At 38.2% G+C, this 23889-nt stretch overlaps 1 protein-coding gene across 1 annotated transcript in view; it reads right to left on the bottom strand.

Moving 5' to 3' along the window:
• Positions 1 to 23318, bottom strand: part of Ccdc39 (coiled-coil domain containing 39) — a 51304-nt gene extending 27986 nt beyond the window's left edge. Inside the window, exons 1-7 of the mRNA XM_048347058.1 lie at positions 23229 to 23318; positions 16110 to 16229; positions 14243 to 14389; positions 13032 to 13190; positions 12047 to 12139; positions 11827 to 11955; positions 7245 to 7436 (exon numbers count right to left, since the gene is read on the bottom strand). Of these exons, the coding sequence (XP_048203015.1) occupies positions 7245 to 7436; positions 11827 to 11955; positions 12047 to 12139; positions 13032 to 13190; positions 14243 to 14389; positions 16110 to 16229; positions 23229 to 23318 (930 nt within the window). The remainder of the gene's footprint in view (positions 1 to 7244; positions 7437 to 11826; positions 11956 to 12046; positions 12140 to 13031; positions 13191 to 14242; positions 14390 to 16109; positions 16230 to 23228) is intronic.
• Positions 23319 to 23889: the final 571 nt, after the last annotated feature.

Below are 23889 nucleotides of genomic sequence, written 5' to 3'. Positions count from 1 at the left end.
ACACATCTTTAAAATGAAGGGAGAAGTTTGTAGATGCTTCTCAATAAAACCTTGCATGCAGGGCTGGGACTATGGCCTAGTGGCAAGAGTGCTTGCCTCCTACACATGAAGCCCTGGGTTTGATTCCCCAGCACCACATATATGGAAAACGGCCAGAAGGGGCGTAGTGGCTCAAGTGGCAGAGTGCTAGCCTTGAGCGGGAAGAAGCCAGGGATGGTGCTCAGGCCCTGAGTCCAAGGCCCAGGACTGGCCAAAAAAAACCAACCTTGCATGCAATCCATAAATCAGTTCATCCTTGATAAATAAGGATGTGAAAACTCCCAGTAGCTCAACTGAAAAAGTGCAGGAAAAAAAAACCCTGACAGAATCCAGCATTTCTTAATGATAATAACTCTAAAGAAACTAGAAATGGAACAAACCTCCAGATAATATGGCACACTTTTAGCCTCCATTATACTGAGTGGGGAAAAGCTGAAAGCATTGCCTCTAAAATCAGGAATGGGACAGGATAGAGTTTTAATTCTCAACCAGAGAAATAAGGCAAGAAAAATAAAAGGAATACATACCAAAAGGGAAGAAATCAAGTTATCCTTACTTGCAGATAACATAAAGTCAACATATTGCTGGGCACTGGCAGTTCACATCTGTAATCCTAGCTACTCAGAAAGCTGAGATTTGAGGATCGGTGTTTGAAGCCAGCTGGGGCAGGAAAGTCACTGAGACTCTTATCTCCAATTAACTACCAAAAGCCAGTGGATCTGAGGCAGTGCATTAACCTCCAAAAACAAAAAGCTCTGGGACAGCACTCAGGCCTTGAGGTCAAGCCCCATGACCGGCATATACAACACACACACACAAAAATAACATACTGATTTTGTAGCTTTTCTTTTTACCAATAATGAGAATGCTGAGAAAGAACAACTGCATTCACAATGGCATAAAAAAATTACATTGAAATAAATCTAATAAAAGAAAGTAAAATAACTCTATAATGAAACTATATGTTGAAGAAATTGGATAACTGACCTCCCATGTTCAAAATTGACAGAATATCCAGATGTCCAAGTAGTAAAAGTTATCTGCAGATCCAATTCAAACCCCATTAAATTCCAATATCATTTTTCACAGAAATAGAAAAAAATATAATACTAAAGTTCATATGGACATTCAAAAGACCCCAGAGAAATTCTGAACAAGAAAGAGCAATACTAGAGGTAACTGACTTTAAATTACACTACACAGACAGAATAAGAAAAACAGTATGGCACTGACAGACAGACACATAGACCAGTGAAACAGAATAGAGGGCTCAGAAATAAATGCACACAACTACAGCCACTTGATTCTGAATATAGGTGTCAGAAATATATGTTGGAAAAAAGACAGCCTTCTTGACAAGTGGTGTTGGGTAAACTGGATATCTACAAGCAGAAAACTGCTTAAAAATCAACTCAAATTGGATCAAAGTCCTTAATGTGAAACTTGAAACTTCAAAACTACAATAGAAAAACACAGTGAAAATACTCCAAGATCTAGGAATAAGTAACTACTTTCTGAAGAGGGCCCCAAGAGCTCAGAAAATAGCAGCAAATTTTAACCATCGGGACTAAAGGAAATTACAAAGCTTCTGCACATTAAAGGAAACAATTACCAGAATGAAGAGATGGCCTATGGAATGGGAGAAAACCTTTGTAGCTATTACATTCCTTTGAAAAAGGATTACTATCAAGAATATATAAATAACTCAAACATTTAACAGCAAAGGGACCAATAATCCAATCAACACATGGGCAAGTGATAGGTCTCAAAAGAAGAAGTACAAATGGCAAGTACATAAAAAATGTTCAGGAAGTAGAACTATAGCTCAAGTGCTCAAGTGGTAGAGTGAGCAATAAAGCTCCGGGCCAGCACCCAGGACCTGAGTTCAGGCCCCAGGACAGGCACACACACACACACACACACACACACACACACACACACACACACACATCCAACAACAACCTTAGCCTTAAAGAAAAAGTATCATGATGACAATGAAATTTGATCTCACCCAGATCTGCATAACAATTATCAAGAAACAAACAGCCACAAACGCTGACAAGGACTAAAGGAAAAGGAATCCTCATACACTATAGGGAGGGATGGATTTTAGTCTAGCCATCAAGGAAATCAGTATGGAGGTTCCTCAAAGAAATAAGAAGAAAACTACCTGTGACTCAGTCACACACGTTTGGGGATAAACTCAAAGGAATCTAAGTCAGTATACTAAAGACAGTTACACATATTTATGGTGGCACTATTCATAACAGCCAAATATGTAATCAAAAACTTGGTGCCCCTCATCTGATAATGGACAAAGGAAGTATAAGCTAGACTCAGGAACACAATGGCTTCTCTCACACGTGGAATCCTTAAAAAGCCTGAAAGTAGATTATTTGGGAAAAGAAAGGTAGTCAGCAAGAGGAGGCAGGAAGAGATTAATGCAGTCAAACAGACCCAAAATACATCACATACATATGGAAAAACATTATAAGAAAGCCTAATATTTGTTACAATTAACATAGCTGCCAAAACACAAAAGCAACCCTCAAAAATTATTTGCAAGCCATATATCTGGTAAGTAGTCAATCTCCAAAATTCATAAAAATTCATGTAACTCATAGCAGCAAAAACAAAAATAACAATTTAAAATGAATAAAAACCTAAATAGACTAAATGGACTGCAGAGATATGAAAAAAATCACTAACCATCTGGGAAATGTAAATCAAATGATAACCATACATACGTTAAGACAGCAATTATCAAAAAGCCAAAACTAAGTGCTGGCAAAGTTACAGAGAAAATGGAATCCATGGATTGTGCTGGCCGGAATGTAAAGTATATAGTCAGTATGAAAAGCAGTATGGAGGGGCCACAAAATATGAAAAATAGAACCACATATTCCAGTAGTCCTGCTTCTAAGTATATACTCCAAGGAAATAAAATTGTATGTCAAAGAAATATCTGCACTTCCGTGTTCTTTACAACACCATTCATGACAGCCATGACAGGGAAACCACCCAAGTGTTCACAAACATACAAATGGATAAAGAAAATGCAATGTTCATACCTACATAATGGAAACAATGGAAAATAAAAGCCTTTCAAAAGAAAATATGCCTTCCATTTGCAATAACATGGATAAACTTGAAGGCATTACATTACTTGAAATAAGTTAGACAGAAATACAAATGATGCATGATTTCACTTAGATGTGGAATATGAGTTTTTTAAAAAAGATCAAGTCCCATTAACAACAGAATGGTGATTACTAGAGAAGGGATAATCATCAAAATGTATATATAAATCTTAGTTACAAAACAAATAAGTTCCCCAAATCTAAAGTACAACATGTTTAACAGCAATTGCATACCTGAAATTGGTTAAGAGAATGAATAATATACACCAATTGTACAAGAGGGTTTCACTGTCATATTTCCAGAAATGCCTGCAAGTTCCTTCTTTTATAATCCCTCAGGCCCCCTCCCTTACCCTTCCACCTTCTCAAACATGTTTTAGTGGGTTTCATTATGCTGTCTTTGTGTACAGTTCGATCACATTCACCTCTGGGATATTCCTCCTCCCCGCACCCCACCTACCTCCCTTCCTGTTAATGCCCCTCCCCAAGACAGTCCACCTTTATTCTTATGTCCTAAAGAATAGATTTCCAATATTCTTACCACTGAAAAGTAGTACTGTGTGGTGATCATGATTGTTTTATGATAATCATGTTACATCATGTGCGTGTGTGTGTGTCAGACTTCACATTTTACAGCTGAATATATATATATATATATAATTTTATTTGTCAGTAATACCCTCAATAAAGCTAGTATATATATATATTCCAGTGCTGGGGCTTGGACTCAGGGCCTGAGTACTGTCCCTAGCTTCTTTTTGCTCAAGGCTAGCACTCTACCACTTGAGCCATAATGCCATTTCTGGCTTTTTCTATATATGTGGTGCTGAGGAATCGAACCCAGGGCTTCATGTCTACGAGGCGAGCACTTTACCACTAGGCCATATTCCCAGCCGGAGAGCTATATTTTTTAAAGAAATTTTGCCATTATTGAAGAGAATGAAGAAATAACTACCCCAACATAAGATTGAGACTTGAATATACTAGTGGTAAAAATACTTCTGAAATAGCTGGGGGACCCTGGCTCACACCTACTCAGGAGTCTCCAATTCTAGCTACTCAGGAGTCTGAGGCCATCCCAGGCAGGAAAGTCCACAAAACCCCATCTCCCAAAAAACCTACAAAAATAAAGATCCCACTGTGCTGAATGTATGGTTTAGGGGATAGAGTTCTATCCATAAGCAAGCAAGCCTAGCAAACATGAGGCCTTGAGTTTAAGCCCTAGTTGAACAAAAACAGCAACAAAAATAATTCCTTTCCATATAAAGCTTTGAATATTCTCTGTGATACTGCTCAAAATACTTCAAAAAGTTGAAACTATTAACTATTAATCCACAGACAAATGCATAAACAATGAGGTACATTCATAATGGAATATTATCCTTCATTAAAAAAAATAAAGCACATGCTATAACCTAGATGAAGCTTGAAAATACCATGCTCAAGGACACAAATGCTACAGAGTACATGATTTAATTCATATGAAATGTTCAGATTAGTCCAAACTGTAGAGACAGAAAGTGGGCTAGTAGATTATCCGGGTTGGAAGAAGGATAGACTGAGAGTGGCTAACATGGAATTTGGAAAGGAGATGAAAAGCATTCTAATATTAGGTAGTGGTGATGTTTCCACAACTACACACACCTACTAACAACTACTGAAGTGTATACTGTAAAAGCATAGATTATGGTACATAATATATCTCAATAAGTAGAATGAATCCATCAATCACTGTGGTTTTTTATCTGCATCTAGTTTAAGTTCTAGAAGCTTAAAGAATGATCTATCAATAGTGACATACAATTTAAATTATCTATTCTTCAGATCCTATACTAAAAATAGAAATTAAACACTCTATCAGAGGGAAAACATATAAGGAGTATAAATAGAATGAAATGGTTTATAATGTTCTGAGTGTCTACCTTCATAGTGGTAAGTTCAGGTAATTGTGACCTCCAAAACAGACATTTCAAAAAGATCCCTTTATTGCCAAGGGGATATTCTATGGAATAGCTTAATTGACACGGATCTCCACCAAAGAACAAGACAGATTTGTCTTCTTGTTTTGTTGCAAGGTGTTTTATCACATTACCTTACTAGCCACCTGAAATACTGTCCCTTACCAAAGTGAGAAAACAAACTCGATTACATGGTACCTTTCAGAAAAAGTAGAAATCACATTTGCTCATAGAATACCCTGAAGATGGGCTGGGAATATGGCCTAGTGGCAAGAGTGCTTGCTTTGTATACATGAAGCCCTGGGTTCGATTCCCCAGCACCACATATATAGAAAACAGCCAGAAATGGCGCTGTGGCGCAAGTGGCAGAGTGCTAGCCTTGAGCAAAGAGAAGCCAGGGACAGTGCTCAGGCCCTGAGTCCAAGGCCCAGGACTAGCCAAAAAAAAAAAAAAAAAAAGAATACTCTGAAGACACTGAGAGTGATCACTCATAGTACTATTTGACTGTTGGTTTGCCATTATGATTTCCCATGAAGATAGATGGGTAGTCACTTTGAGCCACAGCACCGGTTTTCTGGTGGAGCTACAAGTCTTACCAGTGTCAGCCATTGGCACAATGTTAGAATTCTGACTTACTGAAAAACAAAACCCCTTGGTATTGTTAACTGAAACAGGTAGGGAACACCTCCAGGGAACAAAAAGCAAGCTCCAGACCTTTAACCTGCTATCCACTAAAGGCATTGTGTCTGCTATAACCCTAGCTACTCAGGAAACTGAAATCTGAGGACCCAGGTTCAAAGCCAGACTAGATAATACAAATTGGTGAGACACTTATCTTCAATTAACCAGAAAAGAAGCCAGAACTTGAGGTGTGGCTTAGTTGTTGAGCATGAATAACAACAAGTGGGCTAGGTGCGGTGGCTCACACCTGTAATCCTACCTTCTCAGGAGGCTGAGATAGGAGGATCACAGTTCGAAGCCAGCCCAGGCAATAAAGTCCATGAGACTCTATCGCCAATAAACTACTCAGAAAAAGTCAGAAGTGGTGCTGTGGCTCAAGTGGTAGAGAGCTAGCCCTGAGCAAAAACAGATCAGGGACAGAACCTATGCACAGAGTTCAAGCCCCAGGACTGATCAAAAACAAAACAAAAAGGACAAAACCTTTCAGTTAAGACTTTATTATGCTCTGCACATGGCAGTCATTTGGGAAATGTTTTATCTGAGATGACACTACAGGGTTAACCATCCATTGGATGGATGTGTTTCTTCTCCACCCTTGTGCTTTCTCGAGAACACAAGCATTGAAAGTCCTTCATCCCTATAAAGGTTGGAACACTGCAGATGATGACAGTACCAAGTACAAGATCAGGATGAGTGGGCACAAGAAGACCTTTTGAAACTGTGCAAACTACTTACGTTTGAAACTATTTAACCCAGCCCCCCAAAAAAGAACCTGCTTGCTTCCTTTGTAAGTACCTGCTTACCTCTGGTCAGTACTAGCTCCAATTGAAACTCCAATAAAGAAACTCTAAAGCCAAAACAAACAAACAAAAAACATAGATGGGTAGTGGGCTGGGAATGTGGCTTAGTGGTAGAGTGCTTGCCTAGCATGCACGAAGCCCTGGGTTCGATTCCTTAGCTCCATATAAACAGAAAAAGCCAGAAATGGCACTGTGGCTCAAGTGGTAGAGTGCTAGCCTTGAGCAAAAGAAACTCAGGGCCAGTGCCCAAGCCCCAGGACTGGCAATGAAGGAAGGAAGGAAGAATAAGGGAGGGAGGGAAGGAGGGAGGGAGGGAGGGAGGGAGGGAGGGAGGGAAAGAGAGAGAGAGAGAGAGAGAGAGAGAGAGAGAGAGAGAGAGAGAGGAAGGATTGAGTCCCTCACAGGACACCATATCCGGCACAAGTGCTGGACACTGCACAATCCAAGGGGGCTCCTGTATGCAACCCCAGCATCTGGGGCTCACTGGATCAACCTGAAAACTCCAGAACAGGGAATTACAACAAAAATGAACTAAAAGAGAGTTCTTTAGTCAAAGGAAAGGCATCATGCCATGGCTATTGTGGTATCAGGACAAACATACAAACCAGTCTTTGTGATGGACATACCTCATCCTTCAGCTGAGTTCTGCTTGTTTCATGATGCTGGTACTCTGTTCTACATTTTAAAACTTTACGGTCAGCAGCAGAAATTCTTTTCTCATACTCTATGTTATTCCCAATCTCATTCTCTAAAAACTTGATCTTTTGTTTAACCACATTTTCTTTTTCTCGTATTTTCTCTTTTACCTTTGCTAATGCCTAGGATTGAAACACATGTGCTCATTTAAATACTTTAATGTGACAAATCTGAAAGAAATTTAGTTTTTTATCTTTCCATTATGTTCAATGTATGTTCAGTATTCATTAGGCAAAACATTTTTAAGAAAAGTTTTAAAGACAGACTATTAAAGGAATAAATACAAAATATTAATATACTGTATGCCAAGATGTATAAACTCATATTGTTAAAGGTCTCTGTATTCGTTTTTATCTATCTGAAACTTTGCTAAAGTACTGAAACAAACAATTTAGCTTATATGTATGAAGTGTAAGGCCCCCTAAAATGTAATAGAGTTATCTGTCATATAAAGATTTGGATTTCAATGAAAATCTCCCAATATTGTTCAGAATCATATTTTTCATCTTTTGAATGTAGTATTTACTAGGTGTGGTGGTCCATGCCTTCAATCCCAGTACACATGAGGCTGAGGCAAGAGGATTTTGAATTTGAGGCTATCTTGGGCTATATTTTAAGACCCCATCTCAAAAAAGCAATTGCATTTTAATTACTGGTTTCAATAGTGATATCTTCACATAGGCTTTTTTCTGGTCTTATTTATAAAGATATAATAATTAAAATGACAAAGTATTGTAGCTGAAATATAGACCAAGTATTTTTTGATACAAAGAGGTGATGAAATCTACCCAAGAGAAGTTCCTAGACAGTTGAGGTACTATGAAAGTCGGAACTACAAGAATGAATAGACATGTTTATTTGGATGTGGTTAAAGCACAGGGCGGCAGGGGGGAAGGAGAATATACAGGCTGGAACGGTATGACTTAGGACAAAACTGTCAAAAATTCAAATGTCTTGTTAAAGAGAGCCAACTTTCGTTCCTTCTTTTTTCTTTTTGTGGTGCTGAGGATCAAACTCGGGAGCCTGTGTGTGCTAGGCAAACAGTCCACACTGAGCTACATCTCCAGCCCTTCAGAGGCAATTCGTAAGGACTATGGAACACAGAGTTTACAAATGGGAAATGAAAAGGTTAGATGAGGTTTGTACAATTGACTCCTCTGGTGGCAAGAGAATTGGTTAATTACAAGGAGAAATTAACCTAAACCATACTGCTTTTAAGTTTTCCTAAATAGGATCCTACCAAATAACTAACTACCAAATAACTAATTCTAGGAAACTGGAGGAGACTTAAGATGTTCTGAAATCAGTAAATTGTTGTAAAGTTGCATGTAATATCACATATACAGATATATCAAATAAATATATATCTGAGATATAATGTATTTAAGACACTATAAATTGCTTAAAAGATTACTATATGTTGATCATCTAAGATGATGCTAAGCAAAATGAAAAGATGAAAACAAAAGGTTTTGCATTGTTGTTGGGTTTTTTTTGGGGTTTTTTGGCCAGTCCTGGGGCTTGGACTCAGGGCCTGAGCACTGTCGCTGGCTTCTTTTTGCTCAAGGCTAGCGCTCTGCTACCTGAGCCACAGCGCCACTTCTGGCCATTTTCTGTATATGTGGTGCTGGGGAATTTAACCCAGGGCCTCATGTATAGGAGGCAAGCACTCTTGCCACTAGGCCACATCTCCAGCCCCATTGTTGTTGTTTTTAATGTATTATGTGAAGGTATTTCTTTTTTCTTTCATTTTTTTTATTTCCTATGGTTTACCCCCTGTTGTCACTGTATTTGATTTTGATACCCTAGGTATTGTATATATGTTTATCTGAATTAGGGAAGGGAAGGGGAACAACAAATGGTGAGACAAAGGGCAAACCAATGCAACAGTGATACTCACAAGAGAATATGTTGGAATTGAACTGTACAACTTAGGGATGCTAGAGGGAGGGAAGGTGGGAGAAAAATGAGGGAGGAGGTAATAATTTTGACAAGAAATGTAATCACTATCTTATATATGTAACTGTAACCCCTCTGAACATCACCTTGACAATAAAATTAAATTTTAAAAAAGAATGCTGCTTATTCAGCCAAAGGGACATTGAAGCCTCACAAATTTAAATAATTAAAATTGTTATTCTCCAGTTCTATATCATATTGATTTTTCTGCCACTTTGACAGCTGCTTTAATATCTACTTTACCTTTCACTCCTTCCTTCCATTGTTCCTTCCTTCGTTTTCTTTCTTTCTTATCCTGGGGCTTAACTCGGGGCCTGGGTACTGTCCCTGAGGATTTTTGCTCAAGGGTATTCTACTACTTTGAGCCATAGCTCCACTTCAGGTTTCTAAGTGACTAACTGGAGTTTAAAGTCCTGTGACTTTTCCTGCCCTGTTGACTTCAAACTGCTATCTTGAGATCTCAGCCTCCTGAGTAGCTGCTGGCATGAGCCACCAGCACCCGACTAAATTCATATTTTAACACTGCAATTCATGGTTAATGTTTCATATAGATGATACTTATAACTAATATTCTAACATTTCTACACTAGAATAAGAGTACATTAGAAAAATATTATTCCTTTTCCCAACATTGTTTCAGGATTGCATGGGGGGCTCAGTCCTGCCATACAGGCACTGAAAAGGTAGGTGCCATTTTGGAAGAAGAGAGACAAAAGAGCAGTCTCAGCAGCAGAGGACTAAACTACACCATCCCCAAATGTGTCCCCTTCAGGATAGTGACCATTTTGAATTTAAAGCCCTAAAAAAATAGCAAAACCCAAGAAGGATACACTAATCTTCCTTGTGTCTCTCTCTCTCTCTCTCTCTCTCTCTCTCTCTCTCTCTCTCTCTCTCTCTCTTTTTCTGGAAACAAAAGATAAAACTCCTATATTCTGAGGGGTGTCCCCTGAACCACGAGGAATTTTGATATTTTTGTCACCAGAGCCAGTGAGTCACGGTCGAGAGAGATTTGGACAAACAAACCCTTCCTTTTCTTAGCTACTTCCCATAGTTGTCCCTAGGTTCAACCCCAGTAGCACTTAGCCTAACTGCTTCTTTGAGTCTTCCTTTTTCTTGTGAGGATTCCCTCTATAGGTGTAAATAATAGGCAGAGACTTTTCTTCTATTAATCAGTTTTAGATTATTACTACCTAGCAACCCTTAAAGGAGAGAGAAAATTTTTACTCTTCCTACAGAGTTGAACTCCTCTGATGGTATGAGGTCACTCTCATTGACTCACAAAAACTGATTTTTCTATTTCTCCTCAAGTTTGGGTTCAGTGATGTCACAGTATGGGAATCATTGTGCCACAGAAATCAAGACAAGTAGGCAAGGTCTGGGTAGTTGCACTTTCTCTTTTTTTTCTTTTCATCTTCAAAGGACAGTTGTTCAACCCTTAGAAGCAACCCTTTGCCTAAAGAAACCATTTCTTAGCATGTTGACTAGTCTCTAGGGCCATGCAGACACAAGGAAATGTAATTTTGAAAATCCATAAAAATGAACCTTTATGGCTATGACAGATAACTACTAGTTTTGCTTTCTGTCAAATCAACAAGTTGCCTCAGTTTTTCAGTGCAAATGCAGAGGGCAAAGCTGTCCTATGAAAATCTGATTCACATAGAAACACAGTCAGGACTTCATGTACGAACGAAATATGAAGTTAAGAAACAGATGTCAGTATCAATAGATATTGAGAATTAAGAAGACCATATAGTAATCGTGGTTGTATGAGGCATGGGGACAAGCCATTTTGTCAGTACGACATTGGTTTCTTACAGAAATTTAAACAAGCAAATCATATCCAGATTTCTAAACTCTCAGAATTTTACATTCCTAGTCGCCTTTGCTGCTTGCCTTTTCAAAATGGAGGAGATTCAGAATCAAACATCTTATCTTGTTTTTTTATTTCCTCCTCAATTTCTTCTCCTTACTCACCTCCTCCTAATGGTCTCACTTTTAGTCCCTAAGATTTAACTCCTTAATGATCTCCCCAAAATATTCTCCTCAATTATGCCTGAATTTAACAAGTGAGAATACTAGGTCTGTGTTGCCACTGGCCTCTCCCTGAGCTTTGGTATCATTGTATCACTTCAAAAATGGGACACCATGATAGGCTAGGGATTTTTTCTGACTCTCCTCTCCTGTCACCTGTGTGACTTACTTCAAAATAGCACATTGAGTAAATCTAAGGCATTATGGCAACCGTGTGTAAGTGAGGGCATCAGTTTCACTTGTAATATTTGTTCCATAATTCAGATTTGGGAGGATCCAGTCTCTGGGAATTGTAATAACTAATAAGTATTAAGTAGATAATCTTCATAAGTAGATAATCTTCAGAAAGTTGCATTACTAAATGTGACTTTCGATTCAGCTCTGAAAAACATTTATCAAAACTATTCGATTCTGTTTCCAAAAAATGATTTGCAAATGACAGCATGATTTACATTTGAAATAATGACTTAAATAGACAAAACACAAATACAGCTGAACATTTCAAGAACCAAACTATTTTACCAAGGCACATTTGTCTATGTCCCCATCCCTCTTCTGCATCTGCTCTATTGTGTTCTCCCATTGTTTAATGAGTTCTTGTCTTTCACTGTGAATCTTACGAAAATCTTGTGCTGCTTTATCCAATTGTAACTGTCAAATGGAAAGCAAATAACATCTGTTAATTTAGTGATTTGCAACAGTTCCTTCAAGATTAAGAAATAAAAATCTACACTAAACCAACCTGAGCACTTAAAGTCTCTGTAAGTTCATTGTCAAGAATCTTTCTTTTTTGATGACATTCCAAAGTTAGTCTTTCTAATTTCAGGGTCAGTACCTATGGCGAAATTAGAAAATATTTATTATCATCAGTTTATTAACTTAAAAGCTGCTAGGTAGCATATCTAAACATTATTATTCTATATAAGCATTTATTTTCTATCTAAAATAACTATAAATAATATAATTTATCTTTTAACCCCGAGGGACTGACATGCTTGCAGTTTCATGTAAATTAATTTGTTCCTAAAGTGACTGCTAATGCTTTCCAAAAAAAGGAGATTAAATTAAAATTTATTTGAAAATACTTAAAATAGTATACTTGTATTCAATCAACTAGAAGTGGCATGTTTTATGACAGTAACTTTATTAGTATTACCAGATATAAACAGATTTTTATTGATGGCTATAATAACATATCAATCAATACTCCAGCCCCTAATTAGCAAAAAAACTACATATAATATTCAAACCATACTTGAAACAAATAGCTTAATACCAAAGCATAGTTCTAGTACAAAATGTGAATTTGAAATACTTTCAAGCATCCATCTAAATCAGAATATTTTTAACCTGGAGTTACACACATCCCTAATTGGTCAAAATGCCTCAGTGGATCCGAACAATCAATTCAGCAAAGTTTCTTCTTCTTTTTATCTTCAAGTACTTGGACAAAGAAGTTCCCATCCAGCATGTCTATTTGTGGAGTACAATGCCTCTTGATCAATGTTAGCAATTTTGTGTCTATTTGAGTACAGCCATTTTTTTCTATAAAGAAGGTACCTGGTTTGAATGGATTTTCAAAGGCACTCCAGACCCCCACCTGCTGCTTTAATAAGTTAATTTTACAAAGTTAATAATTACTGCTTTAAAAAATCAGTAAGAATAATTTTTGGTTTAAAAAGATGATTTTTCTATAGATTCATAGAAAACAATGTGCAGTTTCTTACCCTAATCTTGTTATCATCTTGTTGCGCGTACTTCTGTAGAGTGAGGGCATCGCTGTCTTTGTGAGCTGACTCCTCCAGCCAGGCCTCCAATGCCTGCTGGTCCCAGTTCATTTGACATTTCAAACTATCCAATTTCTGAGTAGCCTTAAATATGCTATTCTATTTCCAAGGAACACAGGAGAAAAGCAGATTCTAAAGTATTATTTGCTATACAAACTAAAGTAAAACATAACATTATACACTACAGAACATATTAAGAAGAAACCTTGTTCCTGTATTCCAGATGCTATATTCACTGTAAAGAACTATCGTACTTGTACTTTAGGGTAAAATAGTGAGGAAACAGTTCACAAAGTTGAGCACGGTAATTCAGTCAAAAAGTCTCTTTAAAGGACTTTAGGTAGGCCCAGTTTGGTGGCTTTCACATATAATCTCAGCTACTCAGGGGGTAAAGATAGAACAGGTCATAGTTCAGAATTATCCTAGGCAAAAAGTTAGCAAGTTTGTAAATTGATCTCAGACCACGCTAGTGTGAGCAAAAATACAAGACTCACCCTATCCTCAAAACAGCAAAAGTAAAAAGGGCTGGCATACCTGCTAAAAATGAGGCACTTGCATGTAAATCATGCTGGCCATTTTGTACCCAGCTGTCAGCATGATGCTCTGCCCAAGTTAGGAAGTTAGTGGATAATTAATTGGGAGAGGAATGTAATACTCAATCAACTGCACTGAAATCACAGCTTCATGTCCTTTCACTGTCTAGTCCTTTTACTGCCAAGTACTTGTGCCAGTAGCTCATACCTGTAATCCTAGCTACTCAGGAGTCTAAGATTTGAGGATTACAGTGCAAACTTGGTCCAGGCAGGAAACCTGTGAAACTCTGACCTCCATGAACCAGTAAAAAGTTGGAAGTGAAGCTGTGGCTCAAGTGGTAGAGAGCTAGCCTTGAGCTGAAGAAGAGCTCAGCTCAGGGACAGTGCCCAGGCACTGATAATGAGCCCCAGAACTCAGAGAGAGAGAGAGAGAGAGAGAGAGAGAGAGAGAGAGAGAGAGAGAGAGAGAGAGAGAGAGAGAGAGAAAGAGAGAGAGAGAGACTGTATTAATAAATGCTAAGAAATGAATGTCTGTCATGTACACAAGAAAAAGTCAATGAGAGTGAGAAAGAAAGGAATACTGTAGCCCAGAATGTTAGGCCACATTTCAGCACGTACGTCCTTTTCACTTTTCTTCTCCTGTATCACAGCCATCTCATTTTTGAGTCGTTGGATTTCATCCTTCACTCGGCCCAGTTCTCGTAGGGCAATGGCCTTAAAATGTTCTTCACTTTCAATCTCACGCTCTCTTGATTTGTAAAGACACTACAAAATAATTATAAAGTACTTATAATAATCCTTTACACAAGAAAAGTTCCCACACCATGTTTAGATCAAGCACAATTAACTCCATTGCTATAGAACCCAACTCACATTTCACTGTGATTACAGTGTAGTTGACATTACTCACTAGTTGTAAGGAAATAAGTCAAACTGCCAGAGGAAATAGTCGTCAGTTTTCAGATATTGCTTTGATTTAGGAAAAATAAAAAAGCCAACTTAAAGAAGATCACTCATTCTTTATCCATAAATGACATTAAAAACAGTCAAAAAATAGAATTATATCAAATTGATTGCATATTCTAGTTAAAAGATAATTTTAAAAATTTAAGCACTGATGGTTATAAATATTTCCTAAAATAAATTAATATTCAATCCTGCCTTTGAATTGGGTTCTATTTAATAAATAGAACATTTTTAATTAATGATCTTATAGTGCTCAAAGCTAGTACTCTTAGTACTAATTTAACATTACTAAAGATGCTACGGTTGTCGGTAGTTTATTATCTTTTGTATTTATTTAATTCAGATTTGTCTATTTAATCCAGATTTGATGGCAATAAGATATACATATAGAGAACCTCAATCTTTCAAATCCCCAACTTAGTAGTTTAGTAACTTTAGGGAAAATATTGTTCCAAATAGTTTATTGATTATCAGGACTCAAGAATCCTGAGTACTATTTTAAGTGCTCATTAAATATTATGTAACTTTCTAATGAGATTTGGGAACCATGAAATAATTAAAGGTGGCTTTGCTCTTTTCTTTAAATTACAACTGTTTTCTCAGGAAGACAGATGAACTTAGAAAAGCATGGTGTGAGACCGAAGTTGGTTACCTGTCCAGTGCTGATTTCCTACCTGTTTGGCTTGCTGCACATCACTGGGGAGGGACTTCTATACTTAACTGGATTATTATAAAACAAGTCATACTTTCCAAATTTAAATTGTGTCTATATGCTAATTTAATTTGTTTTGCTTAAGGCTAACACTCTACCACTTGAGTCATAGCTCCACTTCCATCCTTTTCTTGTTTTTTGGTCATGGGGTTTGAACTTAATTTAATTTGCATTTGTATTCCTAAATTAATTTTGCCTTCCCCTTGTTATCTTTAAATCTCCCAAATTTACTTGAATTTATTAATCATAGTAGCATTGCTACTGAAGCCAGATGTAGTAGTGCATGCCTATAATCCCAGCACTTGGGAGGCTAAGGAATACGGACTGAGAGCTCAAGGCCATTCACAACTACATAATGAGACTGTCTCAAAAAAATTAATTATTGAAGTATGCTAATGCGGACATAGGGGTTACTGAAGCATATAGACTATTATCCACCAATCAAAATCATTCATTGTCTGGAAAAGTTTTCAAGGAGATAGAAACTCTATTAGGATCCATTAGCTATCTTTCTGCTGTGGCCATCACTGCTCACAGCTTTCATTAGATGCTTCTCAGACTTTCCTGCTATTCCACATGACATTTTAAGTGATGATTTCTCCCCCCACAAAAATTAACTGGGGTTTTAAATGGGTAACAGTAGTTAGTTCCTCAATGCCTTTTTCTATATACTTTCAGGCTCAAGGTTATGTTTCCAATAGTTTATGATAAAGTGACTTGTTATATCTCTAAAATGAAATCCCGATACAAGAGCACTGTGAAATGTTCCATGACTCCCCCTGATGCAATCAACATACATTATTGTACCTGTGTAAATGTGAATTCTTGCTTGACATTTTTGAAGTGAGAACTCATTGCATTAATTCGATCTTCAAAGCCATTCAGCTCATCTTGTAAGCTTGACCTTTCATCCTGCAGCTTTAGTAACTGTAAATAATAAACACTGTGATTAACCAAAGCCCTATTAAGTTTTGCTACCTTGAAAAGCCTACATTCAAAAGGATATTAAATCTTCATTTGTCTCGTGTAAGATTTGAGAGGCTGTAGCCAACATACCACAGGCTGGGTGTCACACCCAGCAGAAACTTATTCCTCACAATTTGGAAGCCTGGGACCATCAAGGTGCTGGCTGCCTTGATTTCTGGGAAGGGTCCTTTAGTTTGAAGACAGATACCTGATTGCCGTATCCACATACACCAGAAAGAAAGACCATCTATCTGTTGCTTCTGCTAATAAAGGTCCTGTTCATACTTAGAAGAGAGCTCCACATCTCTGGGCTAGTTGCCCTCAAAAGCCCCAGCTATACAATAAGGGTTAAGACTTCACCACTCAAGTTTTGGAAGAACACAAATATTCAGCACATACCATTGTGCTTCTTACAATCTTAACATGATCTCCTAAAATCTACTGGTCTTTAAAATATAAAATAGTGATGTCACTTGGATATTCCTGTGGGAAAATTAATGCCATATTACACAGAACAGAAATCTTCCTTAGATTTAGAGCAATCATAGGATCCATTGCTAAATTACATTTTTCATACAGCAGTTCTACATTCTTCTCAGGCAAAAATGAGAATACATTCCATAACTAAATCACAAGATATCTAAGCAGACATAATGGTTACATACCAGCTATGATTTTTTTTCTCCCTGAACTCCTTTTTCAAACTCATAGATTTAGGTTAAACTTAACCAAATAGTGCTCATGTTTTTGTTTCTTTACATATTCTGTTTATCTTTGAATTAGACCACTAATACAAACAAAACTGACTTAAACACTATGTAAAACAAATTAAACCATTTAGGGAATTGCAAGATAGTCTCAGGACCATGAGAATACATTATGCGTCAAAGTAGTATAAAAGCTCAACAAAAGAAAATATACTTCCTTGTAAACTTGAGCTGCAGACTCCAAAGTTAGGGATACCTCCAAGGGATGCAAAAGAAGTCAATGAAATGCGCAAGAAAACGTTACAAGTCTCATCTAAGGGAAAAATTGTACTAATCTATGTCCCATATTTTACTAAACTTTTTAAATATTGTTAAATATTGGTTTGAATATGGTTATTATAATATTTTCACAGGATTTTATATACATATTACTTATACTAGATGTTTCATTAATTTCAAGTTTTAGTTTTAATTCCCTTTTTGGTTACTTTGCTGTTATTTTTTAGTTGATTAAGGTAAGTTCTTGGTATTTTTACTTTGTGTCTTCTAGTACATGTTGCATTCTTTCCTTTAAAAGGTATGCTTCCCTTTCAATGCATTTTTCTTTTTCCTCTGTGTGTGTGTGTGTGTGTGTGTGCATGCGTGTGCATGCACACGTGGAGCTTATACTCAGGGTCTGGATGCTGTCCTCGAGCTTCTTTTTTGTTTGTTTGCTTTTGTTTTTGTTGCCAGTCCCGGGGCTTGAACTCAGGGCCTGAACACTGTCCTTGGCTTCTTTTTGCTCAAGGCTAGCACTGTGCCACTTTAGCCACAGTGCCACTTCCAGCTTTTTTTTATATATATGTGGTGCTGAGGAATGGAACCCCGGGCTTCATGTATACGAGATGAGCACTTTACCACTAGGCCATATTCCCAGCCCCGCAACAGCTTCTTTTGCTGAAGGCTAGCACTCTACCATTTGAGCCACTGGAGCCAAAGCTCCACTTTCTTTCTTTCTTTCTTTCTTTCTTTCTTTCTTTCTTTCTTTCTTTCTTTCTTTCTTTCTTTCTTTCTTTCTTTTCTTTCTTTCTTTTCTTTCTTTCTTTCTTTCTCTTTTCTTTCATTCTTTCTCCCTTTCCTTCTTCTCTCTCTCTCTCTTTCTCTCTCTTTCTTTTCTTTCATTTTGGTAGTTTATCAGGAGAACAGTCAGGAACTTTCCAGCCCAGCCTGGTTTCTAACGGTAATCCTCACATCTCAGCCTGCAGAGTAACTAGGATTCTAGTGTGAGCCTAGCTTCAGTGTCTTTTTTGGTATAAGGACTAACCAGGAATATATTTTCAGAAATATGCCTAAGCATTTATGAAACAAGATCATTTTAAAACTTAAAGTTATTTTAAGTTTTTAAAAACATATTTATTATAAATTCTATTGGCTTTCAGAGAATGTGACTCATCAATTTTCTTTTTAGATAGTGTTTCAGAGATTGTAAATATTTTAATTGTGGTAAAATATACTTAACAAAAATTGGCCATTTTGATCAGTTCAAGTGTCTAGCTTCATAACCCTAGGAACATTTATATTATTGTGTAGCCACCACCACACTCCTCCAGAACTTATCCATCTTCCCCTATTGAAACTGAGTATCCCCCATAGAGCTGTGTGGCCTGCACAATTGTGTACTCCACACAATTCTTACAAGATTTTGTGTTCATCCCCCAATTGTGTTCCTCGCACAGTTTTAATAGGGAAAGATGTTAAACACCAAGTCCCTATTCCTCCAAATCCCATCATTCTTCTTTCTGTCTCTCCCAAGTCTCATAAAAAGTCTCAATATTTGTCCTCTTGTGTGTGACTCATACTGCTTAGCATGATGCCTTTAAGGCTTACTTTTTATCACTCTCTTCTAAATCATTAAGGTTTTTGTAGTAACAAAGTTCACTCTTGGGCCTAGTAGGAGAGTGCTCGCCTTATATACATGAAGCCCTGGGTTCGATTCCTCAGCACCACATATACAGAAAAAGCCAGAAGTGGTGCTGTGGCTCAAATGGTAGAGTGCTAGCCTTGAGTAAAACGAAGCCAGGGACAGTGCTCAGGCCCTGAGTTCAAGCCCCAGGACTGAAAAAAAAGAAAAAGTTCACTCTTAAAAGTTTCAAGGAGGGGCTGGGACTGCGGCCTAGCGGTGGAGCGCTCGCCTAGCAGGCATGAGGCCCTGGGTTCGATTCCTCAACACCACATACACAGGAAAAGGCAGAAGCGGCGGCGCTGTGGCTCCAGAGGCAGAGTGCTAGCCAGGGACAATGCACTCAAGCCCCAGGACTGGCAAAAAAAAAATTTTTTTCAAATTTTTATTATCAAACTGATGTTCAGAGAGGTTACAGTTTCATACGTTAGGCACTGGATACATTTCTTGTACTATTTGTTCAAAAAAAATTTAAAAATGATGAGGGAAGGAAAGCACGCAGGCTATGAGTTCTTAAGCCCCAGGACTGGCACACACACACCCCCAAAAAAAAAAAGTTTCAAGGACATGTTTAAAGGCACATATTCTCTCTTCAAGGGATATATGCAGTTTTTTAATTGTATTATTCATATTCTTTGTCCATTGTGCTTGTCTAATTCTAAGGAGGCCATTAGTGAAGTATTTCACTATAACTGCACTTTTGTCAATGTGTATTTAAATTCTTAATAGCTTTAAGTTTTATTTAATTAGCTGCTGTTTAGCATACAGCCTTGTGGTTTCTACTCATTCACCAATCATGCCTTTTATCATCACATAATGTCTGTAGAATGAAACTTTCCCTTGTGAGTAAGAGCATAATTTAATTTGTAAGTTGACAAACATTTCCTCATAGAATTGTTTCTTTCTTAATATAAAAGGATAAACATCACCAGACATTTGTTGAAAGCTTATATAGCATGAAGGATACCAAAAGAAACAAACAGAATTCCAAAGAAAAGACAATTTACAACACAAAAGTCAAGAACTAAGTATATACTTACACACACACACACACACACACACACACACACACACAAAACCTAGACAGAGACAAATCAGAAATTTTATTGAACTGCTCAAACTAGATCATCATGCTTCAAGAGAGAAAAAAAACCAAAGAACTTAAAAATGTAATTTCTTAATATAGTTGCCAAGATAAAGCATGCAATAAAAAGATAAAACTGTAGCCAAGTACTAAGGAAAAAAATGAAAGGATGAAATCTAAATGCTTCCAAGTAAACTGCAAAGAGTTGAAAATCAGATTATTCAACAGCAACACTGCTGGAGCAATAATTCCAGTATTCGAATCTTTTACTCCACCAAATGTGAAAGTAAATAAAAGTATTTTCTGTGGTTCAAAAATTTAGAATATTTACTTCCCATGTATGTTCTTTAAGATGGCATTAGGCACTTTCTGTTGCTGTGACAAAACACCTAAGCAAACCAGGTTCCAGGGTCTCACATCTGAATCCATGCTGAGTTTCAAAGGATGGTGGTTCAAGACCAGACCTCACAGAAAAGTCCTCTTAGATTTCATCTCCAAAATAATTAGCAAAAAAATATTGCTGGGGGTGTGGCTCAAATGGGAGAGTGCCAGCCAAGTAAGCGAGCCAGCTGAGCAAGCTGGAGAGCAAGTTCAAACCCTAGTATTACGAGAGAGAAAGAACAAGAGAAGACAGGCAGAAAGAGAAAAAGAAGAAAGACAGAGACAGAGAAAGAGAGAGACAAAAGACAAGCAGAGAGAAAGAATAAAGAAAGAGGAAGGGAGGGAGGAAGGGAGACAGTGACAGAGACACAGGAGAGAGAGAGAGACAGAGAGAGAAGAAGGAGAAGGAGAGAAGGAGAAGGAGGAGAAGGAGAAGAAGGAGGGGGGAGGGGGAGGAGGAGGAGGAGACGACATGGACACATGTTGAGGCAGAATACTTGTCAGGGATCAAGTGGTGAAGCAAAGCTGCTCACTTCAGGCAACCAAGACACAATAAGAGAAAACAAAAGAAGCTCGCTGGGACTAAATAGACATTTCAAAGGGATGGTGATCTACTTTCTCCAGTCAGACCCTACCTCATCATGGTTTGCTGAGCTATAAGCTCATCAAGGAGTTAAATCACTGATGAATTTAGCACCTTCCTAGTCCCAGCACCTGTCAATAGCACCACCAGGTGGGACAAACCTTCCACACATAAGCCTTTTAGGGTACACTTCATAGCCAAACTATAACAGAAACTATAAAGAATGCTTTCTATCAAAGAAATTACTCAAGGAAAATGGTATGCAAGCTGGGAAGCAGTAAAGGAATAAAATGAATCTCTAAGTTAACAGTGGGGAACTATACCTTTGGGAACTCAGTCTGTATTGAAAAACAGGACTCTAGAGGTGGGCAAGTAGGAAGGGAAAGTGGAAAGTATCTTAAAGATCTGAAACCCTGATTCAGGTACATAAACTTAAAGGAGACAATACAAGGCATGAGACTGGCAACCTAGGATGCAGGGACTAAAAGCAGAACACGTGAAACACTCATTTAAAGATAAAAGCTAATCTGCCAAAAGATATATAAATATTTGAGAAAAGATAAAATGAATAAAAATGACTACAATGAGGACCACTAAAATAATTTAAATATAAAATGGAGGCTAAAGACCTGTGATAAATTTGAAGCTGCAGATTCAATATACCTTTTAGGAGTGTTGATAATATAAAGGGATATTTTAGTAGGGAAAAGATGTGACAATACATAAGAGCACTCATCTCTTCATCTTTAAAACTAGTCAGTAGCCCCCAATTCACCTGCTTGTCAGGTCTGTGGAGAACAGGTTCTTTACACACAATAGGAATGTAAACGGACACAGATTTACAAAAGCAATCTGATCATATCCATTAAAATTTTTTTTAAAAATCCTCCTTGTAATAAAAGTAACCTGTGCACATTTATCTCTGAGTTTGTTTTTATATCATGTGAGGGGAGGGGAAACTTGGAAATAACAGGAAGAAAACAATTTTGACATAAACAATAAGTAAAAGTAGTCAATGAATATTGTCTATAATTGAAACGGTTTTCAAAAACTACTTATTTTGTCTCAAGTAAAAGTTGTGAGGAGAGTTTTTAACAATCTCTTATGATCAAATAATACCTAAATTTCTTTTCCTTGCTAAGATTTGTATTTTGTGTTAAAAAACATAGCATAAACACCTGATTCTCTTTTTATAATATTCCTGTTTGTCTCTTCTTTCTCTATAGCTCTATTAGAACTGTTTGAAATATGTGTGTACTGTAGTGATAAACACTTGGATATTTTGCTGAAAGGATATTTTATGTTTTTAGTTTATATCCCCTCTTTTCTTTGAATATCTTCAACTTAAGAGAGTTGCTCTTTTGTGTTTGAGGCACTGAGGATTAATTCTTCCTCACACTTCCAAGAGTTGCCTTTTAATGTCAGACTTTTTTCAGGTGAATCAGTTATGGTCCTCATTTTCCTCTTTTTCACTGTTCCATAATGTTTTAAACAGCCAACCTAAATAATATGTATATGTATATAAATCCTGCAAAATAAATGGTGATAATAACAAAAGAATGTAAAGTGCACATGTGACATCGTTAAAGAATGTCCTTCAAGTTACTCTGATCTTTAAACCTAACAGAAACTCAGAAAGAAATATCTGCTAATGTGTTTTGTTGGTAAACGTGTAAATAGGTGTTGCTAGGCAACCTCTGGGATGCCCTTGCAAGAGGCGCTAAAATTTGGGAAACTACAGGCTCAGAAGGCTAGAAATGAGAAGCCAGAAGGGCTTCAGAAGGGCAGGAGGGACAATTCGGGTTTTTTAATTAGTATCAGTTAGTGTTTCGATTTTTAAAATATATAATGTATGCCAGGAGCGTGGCGCAAACCCGAAATCCTAGCTACTTGGGAAACTGAGAGTTGAGGATAGCAGTTCGAAGCCAGCCCAGATGGGAAAGTTCAGGAAGGAAGGGAGGGAGGGACTGAGGGAGGGAAGAAAGAAAAGGGAAACCACCGGGGTGGCGCGGCGCGGTTGGTCTAGTGGTAGAGAGCTAGCCTTGGGCTAAAAAAGCTCAGGGGCAGCACCCAGGTCCTGAGTTCGAGCTCAAGCACGAGCGCGCGCGCACACACACACTCAAACTCACACACACACACTCAAACTCACACACACACACGCGCGCGCGCGCGCGCGCGTTTCTCAGTTGCAGAAATGGGGGTGGTGGAGGAAGGATGGGGGCACAAGGCGAGCTCAGCGCGGACGAGGTTACGGGGCGCCCCTCACCTGCTCTTCCAGTAGCTGATTCTCCTTGTTGGCCACCGGAATGGCGAACCCATCCTCCCAGTGCAGCTCCGCCAGGAATTCACTGCTCATGGCAAACGGAATCCCAGACAGAGCGGAAGCAGACCCCAAACGCGCCCGGCACCCCGCGACGGAGCCGCAGCCTTCCCTAACCCCAGGCCCCAAGGTGCCACCGGGCCCTAGCAACCGTCCGGCGTCCTTAGTTACCAAACAGCAAGCGCTCGTGCCGGAGGGCGGGACTTCCGGTTGAAGATTCCGAGTTCCACTGAGACCTGAGGAACTCGCGGCTGGGGACCTGCGCTCCAGCCCCAGACCCCCTGCTTCTCTTCCCACTTGACCTCCCCGCAGCCCCGGTATCCTCAGGCCTGGTTGGAGTTCTGGTCTCTGCAGCGCCTCAGAACTAGAAAGGACCAAACAGTTGATTAGTATAATCCTTGCACTCCCTAGATTAACCTAAAACAAAAGCCAGAGGGTCCCCAGATGGTTACTGTTCTATCATCACCCCTTCAATATCACCTAAGGACCATTTTATGTTCATATTTCTTCCGTTGTCCTGAAAATATCTTCTAACAAAGTTGCTTTGTTACTATGCTGTTAAAATCCCCCTTCCATAGCTTTATCTCTTGATGCCTAAGTTATTTCC

The sequence above is a fragment of the Perognathus longimembris genome, chromosome 5, assembly GCF_023159225.1.
Source record: "Perognathus longimembris pacificus isolate PPM17 chromosome 5, ASM2315922v1, whole genome shotgun sequence".
Taxonomy (NCBI): domain Eukaryota; kingdom Metazoa; phylum Chordata; class Mammalia; order Rodentia; family Heteromyidae; genus Perognathus; species Perognathus longimembris.
This window is presented reverse-complemented; position numbering and strand designations above follow the sequence as displayed.